General features: G+C 43.2%; 1 protein-coding gene across 2 annotated transcripts in view; it reads left to right on the top strand.

Moving 5' to 3' along the window:
- The window catches only part of SARNP (SAP domain containing ribonucleoprotein), a 159,673-nt gene that overhangs the window by 48,884 nt on the left and 98,236 nt on the right, over window positions 1-12,553 (top strand). Inside the window, exon 9 of one of the 2 annotated variants that reach the window (XM_030196724.1) lies at window positions 9,867-9,935. The exons of the other annotated variant lie outside the window; for it this stretch is intronic. Coding sequence (XP_030052584.1) covers window positions 9,867-9,935 — 69 coding nt within the window. The remainder of the gene's footprint in view (window positions 1-9,866; window positions 9,936-12,553) is intronic. 2 annotated transcript variants of the gene reach the window in all.

The raw sequence follows: 12,553 nt of genomic DNA on the forward strand, positions 1-12,553 counted from the left end.
CTTAGAGTGCATGTGTGGGGTTTTTTTGAGTGGGGGGAGAGGGAGGAACTTGCAGGTAGCTTATTTTTGGGCTGCTTTTTTCAGTGCTGACTTGTTTTTGGGCTATTTTTAAGTTTGTTTCCAAGCACTGCCAATCTCTTTGGTGTTGCTGCCTGCTTCACAATAACACACTCTCTGGTACCTAAAACCATCCCTAATGAACACCACAGGACAAGCCCAGTGCACAGGTTCAGGGAGGCAGGTTCAGGTTTATTCATTATGTCTAAGGCAAGCAAATATCCCCTCCACACAGCTTTAACCAATTTCCTCCTCTGTTGCTACAGAGAGGCTTGGTAGATGAGAAGCAGCCTCCCTTCAGCATTAAAGGCAAGGCCAGAGGACTAAGAGGAGCAGGTAGAAGCAGCATGAGAAGTGAGAGAACGCAGGCCACCTCTTCTGGGTCCCAAGCCTCTCCTGTCTTGTGCTGGTCCTGAAGGGCTGGAGCCTCGTTCCTTGGAAGTCGCTTCCGGGTAGTGGGTGTATGGTGGTACTTCTCCACACTGCTGGCAGCTGCCTCTTCCTAGCAGGGCTGATCTAGCTTCCGGTCCCTGAAGTTCAGGTGAGCCCCAGTGTTTTGTTTTAATGCTGGATGGTTGCGGGTGGGGAAGAGATTCCTGCTGTTAAAGTGCATTAAAATTTTAATGCACATCACATCTCCCTAGACTGGTCTGGAGGGACTAAAGTAAATTAGCAGCTAATGTCTAATTTCTTCATCACCACTCAGCTTGCCAGTGAAGAACGTACCTGCTTAGCTGTAACTACTAAGAAATTTAAGAAAATGTCAATTGCATGCCCTTCATTTGCTTCTGTGTTTCTCCTCCCTTCCCATAACTGATTTTTGCCAGAGGTGTACAGGGTGCTTATACTCAATCCCTGTCAAAGCCGCATCCCTGTTAAACGGGGAAAACCTGCTGGAGGAGGGGTTGGGACTGTGGCAGGATTTGTTTATGCCTGTGTTTTAGCAAACTTTCTGCCAGCTTCATTGATCAAAGCAGTTCTGCACACCTCACTTCAAGAATAGTGCTTCAAATGGCATTCTTTAAAGCTGATCAACCAGCAGCCCCTTTTTATACATTTTGCAAGCTTTTTTTTTACCCTTTTAAATCCTAAGCATGTTCTGTTTGTGTATACCTTACCTTTTTAAGGAAATGTTTGCTGCTTTCCATTGGTCCATTTGTCTGAGGAAGTTGTGTTAGTTTTTTGAGATATTTTGCACCTTTCCAGGAATATAGTAGATACTGGTCCTTATGCTTTGCAGCTGTTCTGTAGCAGAACTGATAAAATATAATTTGTTCAGCGTAATGAAGTACTGCAGCACTGAGACTGCTATGAGATTGAAATTTCTTACATTTTATCATCACCGCTATCACAACGAAATGTTGAAAATGGCTGTACAGATGAAGGATTTTCTTTGATTTTTATAAATACATGTGCATATTTCTATTGGACTTACCAGGAAACATAGAGCATGATAGGCTAAATGGTGTGATGGTTTGTTTGGGTTGCCCCCCCCCCCCCCTCCTTCCTGTTATGTAGTCTACCCATTCCTACCAGATGCTCAGCTGTAAAATCCCTTCTTCCTCCTTGGATGTCTTCTGTGTTTTGTCCTATGCTTTCTTGAATTCAGATACTATACTTTCACTGAGGACCAGCAGGACAACAATTCTCACAAATGAGTAATGCCATCCGATGGAGCCCCGGTGCGGACATTACTCAGCGTTCTACAGCTTCAAGAAGCTTCTAGCAGCATCTTGTATGTGCACGAATACCTTCGTGTGGGACCAGGTATCTGCATACAGTTTTGTTTTGTTTTTTTCCAGGTATCTTCATTCCACTTAGCAGAGAGGTTGTGTGTTGTGAGCTCTGTGTATAGGTTTCTCCCCTCCCCCCCCCCCTTATGGCGTACCTACCTTCGCAGCTATATGCCCTTTTCTTTTTTTTTTCCCCATTGTTCTCTTTTCCCCTTTCCCTGTCCGTGTAGTGTACTCTGTGTTTTGCGGCACTTTTAGGTTTCTTTATTTTTTTCTGGTTCTGAGGCCACTTATGCCTGAGCAAGCCCGGGGACTGGTCTGCAACGGAACCAACACCAAAGAAGTGTGTGGCTTCGACATCGTCCTCGTCAGCTTCAGAGGACCACAATGTTGTGCATCTGGCAAAGGCCAAGAAGCATCAGCATCAGTCTTCCTCAAGGCACAGTGCCAGGAGCTCTAAGGCATCAGTGTTGCTGATGCCCAAGAAGCGTTGGAGCTGGGAGGAGCGTTCCTCTTGTCATTATGGTGCTGCCATGCCAGTCTCCACACAGCTGGGACCCCACTTCCAATTCGGCACTAGCAGATTCCCAGGCTGCTTTCATACCAGTACCATCCTAGCCTCTTCCAGTGCTTGCCTTCAAGGAGCCAGGTTCCAGGAGGAACTGGGTTGCCTTCTTGCAGGGCACACTACTAAGGCATCAAGAGCGCTTGCACCAGACATGGAGCCTTCAGACAATCCAAGAGACTTGCATCTTGCGAGTGATTGAGACCAGTGCTGAGCATTGGCAGCTATGAATGCAGTGACCCTTTTGATGTCTGTAGAGAAAGCTCCCCTAGAGTGTTGGGTTCAAGCTGCACCTCAGCGCCCATCATCAAGGCCTGGACTTTCTTCCAGCAGACTGAGTAAGATGCATACTCGGACTTCTTATGATGGCTATTTTGCTGATCCTGAGATGGACTGCTCCTGGACCTCTGAAGAGGAACCTGAGAGCCTCTCAGAGGAGAGGTCTTCAGGTATACCCTCGGATCCCTCCCCACCACAAGAAGGAAGTCCCTTCCAGAGGAGCTCTTCTATTTTGGCTTCTTAAGGGACATGGCCACTGTCATTCCATTTCATTTGGATGTGAAGGACATGCCCAGGACTGAGTTTGACAGTCCTGGACTATGATTCTGCGCCGTGGGTGTCTAATACTTCCTGTGCACAGTGTCTGCGGGATGTGCAAATAAGAAACTGGGATACCCCTCTCTGTGTGTGCAGGTAGTACCAAAGAAGGCAGACTCCACCTACAGAGACCAAAAGGCCCCCGGATTCGAAAAGGTTGTTGCCCCACCACTTTATGGTAGTCAAATCAGCTTTCACACTTATGCCTCAGCTCCCCTGGATAGAGAGGCTCAGACTGGACTCCTTTGGGAGATCTGTTTCAGGCCTTGATGCATCCAGATCTACCAGCTCTATATGAGCCTGTACTTGAATTCCTTGACATCCAGTGTGCTCACATTTGTGGACACTGTCCAGCAGGCCATAGAGCTTTGCCAGTAAGTAGGTGTGCAGAAAGTATCTGGCTAGAAGCATTTATCATTCTTTTCATATGTCATCCCAGCTCTCTGCCTTGGGGCATGGGCTTGCGCAGAGGCTCATGGCTGTGTTTCTGACCTGGAACCTGTGGCTCAGAGGTTTGTGGATGGCCTTTGCCGTGGAAACAGTCTTTTTGGGGACAAGGTGGAAGAGGTTGCAGACCTCATCAGGAAGCATGGTGATACCATTAAGTCCCTATCTCAGCCACCTCCTTCTGTGTTCTTCACCTCGCAGAGGTTTCCTAGAGAATATAGAAGAGGTTCCTACTACTCTCAGGCATAGATACAGCCCTTCTCATCCTTAACGGGCCCAGCACTCCTGTCCTCTGCTACAGCAGGCCCAGAAATCTTAGAAGGCTCCCCAGTCAAAGCCAGGGTTGGGCTTTTGACTAGCTCTGAGACCATAGCTTCAATAAGTGTCAATCTCAGATGACCTTCCGGTAGGAGGGAGGTTGAATTGTTTTCCAAGAAAGGTGACCCATCATAATCTCAGATTGGTGGATTCTGAAAATAGTTCAAACCAGTTACTCTCTGTTGGCAACGCAAACCTCCAAATTGCCCTCCAAGAGCAGTGTTTCTTGGCTGAGCATTGGGGACTCTCCTCCCTTCTCAAGGCCAACGTGATCAAACCCGTTCTACGAGAAAAAGAAGGGAAGGGATTCCATTCCAAGTACTTCCTTGTTTCCAAGAAGACTGGGGTAGGTGGAGATTTCATCCCATCCTAGACATAAGAGCCCTAAGCAAATTTCCTGGTCAGAGAAAAGTTCAGGATTTTCCTGGGCGCCCTTTTCCCCATGATTCAGGAAAACAATTGGCTATGCTCTCTAGACTTAAAGGATGCCTATACCCATATTTCAGTACTTCCCAGACACAGTATCTACGGATTTCAAATGGGGAAACACCATTACTAGTATTTTTTTTACTGCCTTTTGTCGGCTCCCAGAGTATTCGCCAAATGTCTAGCGGTACAAGCAGCATATCTAGGCAGGGTGGGAGTGTTTCCCCTGTCTAGATGATTGTCTGGTGAAGAGCACATCACAGGAGGGGCGTCAGTTAGTGCACCTTATTGGGTGTTGGAGTTAGTAGGGTTGGTTATAAACTACCCCAAGTCCCTCCTTTTTCCTGTTCAGCAACTGGAATACATAGCTCTGCTAGATACATTGCAGGCTCAGGCTTTTCTTCCACATTTAAGAGCTGAGACTTAGCACTCACCTCACACAACTCTGAAGCAGCAAGCAGGTCACAGCTCTGCAAATGTTGAAATTGATGGGCCTAAACAGTACATGTCACACCCATGGCACATCACCAGAGAGAAGCCCAGGGGACCCTAGCTTCCCAGTGGTCTTAGGCGTCTGGGAATCTAGTGGATGTCATCCAGATTTCTCAAGAGTTGACTTGTGCCTTTCTCTGGTGCATAATTTGGACGACTTGACTGTGGGACTACCATTCTAAATTTCACCTTCTCAGAAGGTGCTAACAATGGATGCATCCAACCTAGGATTGGGAGCTCATGTAGATGGGCTTCACACCCAGGGGACTTTGGTCTGCTCTGGAAACAGATCTCTATCAGTCCCCTCGAGTGTGAGGTCATTTGGAATCATCTAAAGGTTTTCAGAGAGCGGCTACAAAACCAAATTATTCTCTTCCCAAATGGACAACCAGGTTGTAATGTTTTATGTAAACAAGCAGGGAGATATGGGATCCGAACCTTTGTGTCAGGAAGCAGTGGGTATGTGGCAGTGGACCCTCCTTCATGGGATGGACCTCTGAACCATATACCTCCCAGGACAGGACAACTGCCTGGCAGACAGACTGTTCAGGGTTTTGCAACCTCACAAGTGGTCTCTCAATATAGGTGTAGCCTGCAAGATCTTCTAAGAGTGGGACACCCCCCTCAGTGGATCTTTTTGCCACTCACTTCAACAACCAGGTCCCCCAGTCTGCTCCAGGCTCAGATCGCACAGCAGTCTAGCATTAGATACCTTTCTCTATAGTGGGGGGAAAGACTTCTGTATGCATATTCTCCAATACCTTTCATAGAGAAGACTTTTCTGAAACTCCAAGTAAGACCAAGGAATTGTAATCCTAATTGTGCCTTATTGGCCGAGGCAGATTACTACTACTACTTAACATTTTTAGAGCGCTACTAGGGTTACGCAGCGCTGTACAGTTTAACAAAGAAGGACAATCCCTGCTCAAGATCTGCTTTCTTCTTCTGGAGTTATCCTCTGAAGATCCATACAGTTTGGACTGTTTCTGATCATCATAAATCAGAACTGAGAGTCTCTTCTACATCCCCAACCTTCACGGCTTGGATGTTGTAAGCATAGAACTTGAAACCTTGAATTTACCAGAGGGTGTTTCCCGTATCTTGATGGCTTCCAGAAAAGACTTCACTGAGGTTTTACTCATTTAGGTGGAGGAGGCTTGTCATCTAGTGTGAGAGCAAGGCCTTAGATCCCCTCACTTGTCCTACACAAAAACTGCTTGAATACCTCCTGCACCTCTCTGAGTCTGTTTTAATAAACAACTCTGTAAGGGTTCATCTTGGTGCAATTAGTTCTTATCACTGCATGGAAGGTAAGCCCATCTCTGTACAGCCTCTCATTGTTCACTTCACGTGTGGTTTGTTATTGACAGAACCACAGATCGCACCTCCAACTGTCATGGGATTTCAACGTTGTCCTCGTACAAATGATGTAAGCTCCTTTTGAGCCACTCGATTCCTGTCATCTGAATATTTGATCTGGCAAGTTGTGTTTCTGGTGGAGGTCAGTGAGCTTTTAGAAATGTCAAGTAGTAGTAGTAGTTTAGGCCATAGTAGTGTACTAGGCTGTGCATTTTTGTTTGCTATTCGCTAAAACAACTTATGAAATTGTATAAAATATTATAGAAAAAATTGTACAGGAATTAGAATTAAGTCTTTAATTACTCACCCACCATCACAGCATCTGACATCAGTTGTAAAGTTATAACAAAACTTACAAAATCTAACATCAGTACCTCTGGTAATTAGACTAATTGTATAAAGAAGAGAAAAAGAGGAGTTTGTTCCTCATACAAAGGTCACAGAACAGAGCGAAAGAATGAATGAAAGAAAGATTCATAACTATAGGGAATTAGTTTCTATCAAGGGGGGGAGAGTACCCCCCTGGAAATAGGCTGTGGCAAGGACATGAAACTCTTGCCATCATGACTATTTCAGAGTTCCTTTGTCTGTAACCTGGTTTATAGGCTGTGATGAGCATCCACCTCTCCTCTACCCTGGACCAATCATAGGTGCTGCATATGGGCTGGAGACTTGTAATTGGGACTTTCATATGTGCTGGAGGCTTGCAATTGGTCTTTGCCATACCTTTTCTCAGTAAATCACTTTTGTAACAGGATATTCCAGGTATCTGAGTTGCCTTAGCAACATTTTCAGCATCGGAGCATGTGACCAGCCAGAATCTCCTTCATGTGGCTGATAGGAAAAGGGGGATGGGAAGTAAGCAGTATACCTGAAGTAAAACTTTTTATAGCTTATAGCTAAAATTATAGACAGTAGCTGACTCAGTTTCATCAAAATAGAGTAGTCTCGCCCTAAGTTCTTCCTAAGGTAGTGTTGGAGTTCTGTCAGTCAATCATTCTTCCTACATTTTTCCCTAAACCATGTGCCTGTCCTGGCAAGAGTGTACTGCATACCCTGGATTGTAAGCAAGCCTTAGCCTTCTATCTTGAGGAGATTAAAGCCCAAGTGCACAATTTCCAGTTGGCTAGCCAATTGGATCTCATTTACTCATGCCCTGGTTGGGCTGACTCTAGAGGGTTATATCAGGCCCTTAATGGCTGAAGCATGGCTACGTCAGTAACCCACTTGAGGTCAGCCTCCATAGAGGAGGCTTGCAAAGCTGTCCACATATTCACATTTCATTACTGCCCTGAGCAGGATATCCAAATAGACAGCTGGTTTCAGGCAAGCAGTCCTGCAGAATTTGTTTGATTGTCTAGAATCCAGCTTCACCCCCCCCCCCCCCCCCCCCCCCCGACCTAGTTTTTTTTTTTCCTTCTGTTCCAGGCTGAACCTCCACAACTAAGCTAATATTGTTTCAGGCTGATTGAATAACAGATCTCAATGTTTCAAGTCCCTATTGTTTTATCATTGATGTTTTCGGTGATCCTGGTAGCTAGGGATTCCCAGTTGTGAGAATGACAGCCTGCTTGTTCTCAGAGAAAGCAAAGTTATTCACCTGTAGCAGGTGTTCTCAGAGAACAGCAGGCCAAGAATTCTCACATACCCTCTCAACTCCCCTTGGAGTTGAATTCTTTAGCTTTTTACAATGACTGAGGGACCTGTGCTTATGCATCGTGCAGGGATGAGCCTGTGCAGTGGGATGCTGTTTGAGTTCTTGATCTCGCTAGTCAGTGTCTGCACCAGGCTCTATCGGATGATGTCACCCCAGCTGTGAAAATACTGTCCTCAGAGAACACCTGTTATAGGTGAGTAACTTTTTCTTTTTACCTGAAATGAAAGGGAAAAAAAGTCAGCTGTGTCAAAAATAATGCTTTTTCTTCTTTCTTCCCTGCCCCCCCCCCCCCAAAACCCCCCCCCCCCCCCAACTTAAAACACATGCCTGTAAAAGACATGAGAAAACATGAAGTTACTAAGGTCACGTTTTAAAACAAATTGGTGAAAACCATTTTTTTTCTCTGAACATGTAATTAAGGAATTCATAAGGTAAGCATGGGGAAATCCATTGTTTATACCTAGGGATAAGCGGCATGGAATCTATCCTACTTTTTAGGATCCTTCTAGGTACTTATGTCCTAGATTTTCCACTGTGGGAAATGGGGTGCTGGGCTTGATGAACTTTGGTCTGACCCAGTATAGTAATATTTAATTCTAATTTAAATATACTGGCAGGCCTAGTGACATAACATAAGATCATAAGCATTGCCATACTGGGACAGATCCATCAAGTTCAGTATTCTGTTTCAAACAGTGGCCAATTCCGGTCACAAAAACCTGTCAAAATCCCAGAACAGTAAAACAGATTTTATGCTGCTTATCCTAGAAATAAGCAGTGGATTTTCCCAAGTCCTTCTTAATAATGGCTTATGGACTTTTAGGAAATTATCCATACCATTTTAAACCCTGCTAAGCTAGCTGCTTTTACTACATCCTCTGGCAATAAATTTCAGAGTTTAATTACACAGTGAAGAAATTTTCTTCAGTTTTTAAAAAATTTACTATGTAGTAGCTTCATTGTGTGCCCCCTTTTCCTAGTGTTCTTGGAAAGAGCAAACAATCGATTCATGTCTATCTGTTCCACTCCATGCAGTATTTGATAGACCTCTGATATTTCCCCTCGGCTGTGTCCAAGCTGAAGAGCCTTAGCTGCTTTAGCCTTTCCTCATAGGGAAGTTGTCCCATCCTCTTTATCATTTTTGTCGCCTTTCTCTGTACCTTTTCTAATTTGCTGTATCTCTTTTGAAATGCGGTGATTGAGGTATGGTTGCGCCATGGAGCACTACAAAGGCATAACAATCTCATTTTTGTTTTCCTTTCTTTTCCTAATAATTCCTAACATTCTATTTGCATTCTTAGATGCTGCTGCACACTTAGCAGAGGGTTTCAACGTATTATAAATGACACCTAGATCCTTTCCTGGGTATTGGCTCCTAACATTTGTTTTCAAAACTTCATATGGCTTAACTCCTGATTATATGCAACCTTTAATTGCTCTTCCTGGTTCAAGAGATTATCTAACCTCCACTATCCCAGTTGCATGAATGTGATCTATAAAATCAATCTACTTGTCAGGATTCTCTTACCTCTGTACCAAATGTTGGGATTCCCTCTCAAAATTCATCAGATGGGAGCCTAATTATTTGATATTCCGGAAATACTTTAAAGCTTCTCTGTTTAAGCAGTTTCTCACAGGTGATCATAATTAATTTAAACCCAAATTGTACAATTATTTCAATTTCTCAGTTCCATTCTAATTATTACAAATGGATGACTATAAATTGTTTTTGCATCTAGCATTCGTTTCCATATTACATATTGTAATACTCAATCCTCACTTATTACTATGTAATGTATACTATCACACATCACTTTTTGTACTATTAATTACAATAAGTTGTTAGCCAAATTGATCCTGATCTATTGGGATAATGTGGGCTATAAATGAAATAAATAAAATATAGTGTGGAACCTTGCATCACATAGCTATAGTTTGGGTTCCTCTTTCTCACATGCACCACTTTGTGCTTGCTCACATTAAATGTTATCTGCCATTCAGGTGCCCAGTCTCGTAAGGTCCTCTTGCAATTACCTCACTAGTTATTTCCATCTTTAGATGGGCACCCTGCTATTTATATAATTGCCAGCTTGCATTTTTTTTTTTGCTTTTAGCGTTTGAATATTTCATGGTGTCCCCAGAAAAACTTCAGTTTGAACACTTTTACACACACTGTTTTTGTTGTACGCTTTAAAATGCACGTTTTTTTAAATAGGTAAATATGAGCAAATTGAAGGAAAGAGCGCAGAGGTTCGGGCTAAATGTGTCCTCAGTCTCCAGGAAGGTAAGCAGTCTTGGAGATCTCCTTTACAATTACATCATGACTTTTGAAGTTTCAGCCTAAAGGAAACACCATCCTTTTTAAGGTTACTTGCTGTGGATATTCCAAACAAAATGCAGTAAAAAAAAAAAAGTTGCCTTGTACCTGTGGCCAGTGCTACGGTTTGTTCAGTGTTGTAGCATTATCCTACCTGTTGTGCCAGTAGAGCAGGTTTTACACCGCTTCCTAAAAGATTAATTTAGAAGGTATCTGAAAAGGTTCTTGACTGTGCATATATTGCACAAAGTTTTATAAATAGTAAGCTATTAAGTAGCACATACTCTTTATATCTCTGATGCTCTAAGTGAAATAAAAGGTTTCCATCTGGCGATGAAAGCTGGCAAGTGGTTGATGTTTGCTCTGGACCTGGCCGTGTCTAGTAGTAGTCTTGCTTTGGAAACTATTCAACAGGCTGTGCTTGGGCCTATCCTTCCAAGTAGAGCATTTTATTTTGTTCTCCTATGCCTGATATTGTATTTTAAATTAATTTACCACCTTGGGAGTTTTTTGTTTTTTTTTTCATTTAGACAGCTTGTTTCACAAGTGCTCTTAACTGCTGCTTGCTGGTTCTTTTTCATTTGTAAAGAGGAGGGAGAGATGGAAAGAGGGAGCAGCCTGGTGTTAGAGTGCTGCATGTTGCCATGTGTAACACTTTGGGTTTACTCACTGTATTGGCTGGAGATGCTATGGAGGTACAGGAACAGGAGTGCAACCTCTATGAGAATCCAAGGAGTGCAATGCAGGAGTAGAGGATGACAAAACAACTTCCAATTTAGGAGTAGATGTTCAGGAAATGTTTATTGAAAACACCAGGATAAAGACCTGACACGGGTCTGTGTTTCAGCGGATGCAGCCGCCTGCTTAGGGGTCACAAAGTGCACTCTATGATGGGTGGGGGTCCTTTACAAAGGTACGCTAGGATTTTTAGCGCATGCTAAATGCTAGAGATGCCCATAGGAATGTTTGGGCATTTCTAGAGTTTAGCGCACGCTTATTTTTTACATGTGCTAAAAACGCTAGCGTGCCTCTGTAAAAAGGACTCGTGTTGAATCTGGTACAACAGTTAGATGTTACACTCAAAATATAAATGAGACACTGCTCTCAATGCAATGCACAATGTCAAAAGTGAAAAATATCAATGTTTTGACATCCTTTACGCCTGCGATGCTATGAAGGTGACATTTTGCAGCCTTGGGGGAAGGTAAGGAGCAGAGGAGGGAGTTCTTACCTTTGTCCAGGGGTAGCATTTTACCGGCTTGACTCTGTGTACCTGCATGCCAGGTTTGAGGGAAATGTCTGCCAAAGCAGTGACTGGGGTAGGGGAGAGATGGTGGGGAGAGAGATATGAAAGCAAGGTTAATGCCAGGGGTGGTAGTTAACAGAGATGCGAGGTTGACATTTTTCCTTATAACTTTTTCTGTTTTTAAAAAAAACATTTTCATAAAATCATTGGTACCAATAAGCATTATTTATTTTTATTTTTCATTTCATTTATATCCCACATTATCCCAATAGATCAAGTTCAATGTGGCTAACAACTTATTATAATAGTACAAAAAGTGATGCGGGATAGTATACCTTAAGTAGTAGTAAAGTAAATGAGGATTGAGTATTACAATATGTAATAAGGAAACAAATGGTAGACGCAAAAAAGTAACAATTTAGTCATCCATGTATAATAATTGGAATGGGGAACATAGTAACATAGTAGATGACGGCAGAAAAAGACCTGCACGGTCCATCCAGTCTGCCCAACAAGATAACTCATATGTGCTACTTTTTGTGTATACCCCTACTTTGATTTGTACCTGTGCTCTTCAGGGCACAGACCGTATAAGTCTGCCCAGCACTATCCCTGCCTCCCAACCACCAGTCCTGCCTCCCACCACCGGCTCTGGCACAGACTGTATAAGTCTGTCCAGCACTATCCCCGCCTCCCAACCACCAGCCCCGCCTCCCAATCTTGACTAAGCTCTGAGGATCCATTCCTTCTGCACAGGTTTCCTTTATGCTTATCCCCGCTTTAGCTCCAGGCTTAAGAATCTGTTGACAGTGATAGCAGCCAAACTTTCAAAATTATTGAGAGTGCTAAACCCAAAATAAAGGGCTTCTCTCTGGACACAGTCAAGGAGTCAAGCATCCACAGAGCTGGCTCCTACGATAACAGTAAAGCAGATCAGTCAATAATACGGTTCAAAATTTTATTATAAAATGATCGCCTGACAAGGGCTGCGTCAGGGGCTTTAAAATTACAAATAATCAAATTAAAAACACATAACATAAATATAGATGAAACTGATTATGTGCACAAAAGCTCATATATAACATGCATACAGATAAAACAACTGATTGTGTGCATAAAAACTTGAATATAATTTTTTTTTAAAAAGGGGTGGAGGGGGAAGAGATACGGATACCATGACAACAAACATTAGACAGCTGGAGGCTGAGGCTTTTAGCAAAGATGCAACAATTTCCAATGTGCAAGCAAGTGAAATAAAGGTTGATGTATATGCTGGACATGTGCCTTAAATCTACACATACCTTTTCTTACGTGATTAAGGTGTATAGATATGTTTGAA

Source organism: Microcaecilia unicolor, chromosome 3 (assembly GCF_901765095.1).
Source record: "Microcaecilia unicolor chromosome 3, aMicUni1.1, whole genome shotgun sequence".
Classification (NCBI taxonomy): Eukaryota; Metazoa; Chordata; class Amphibia; order Gymnophiona; family Siphonopidae; genus Microcaecilia; species Microcaecilia unicolor.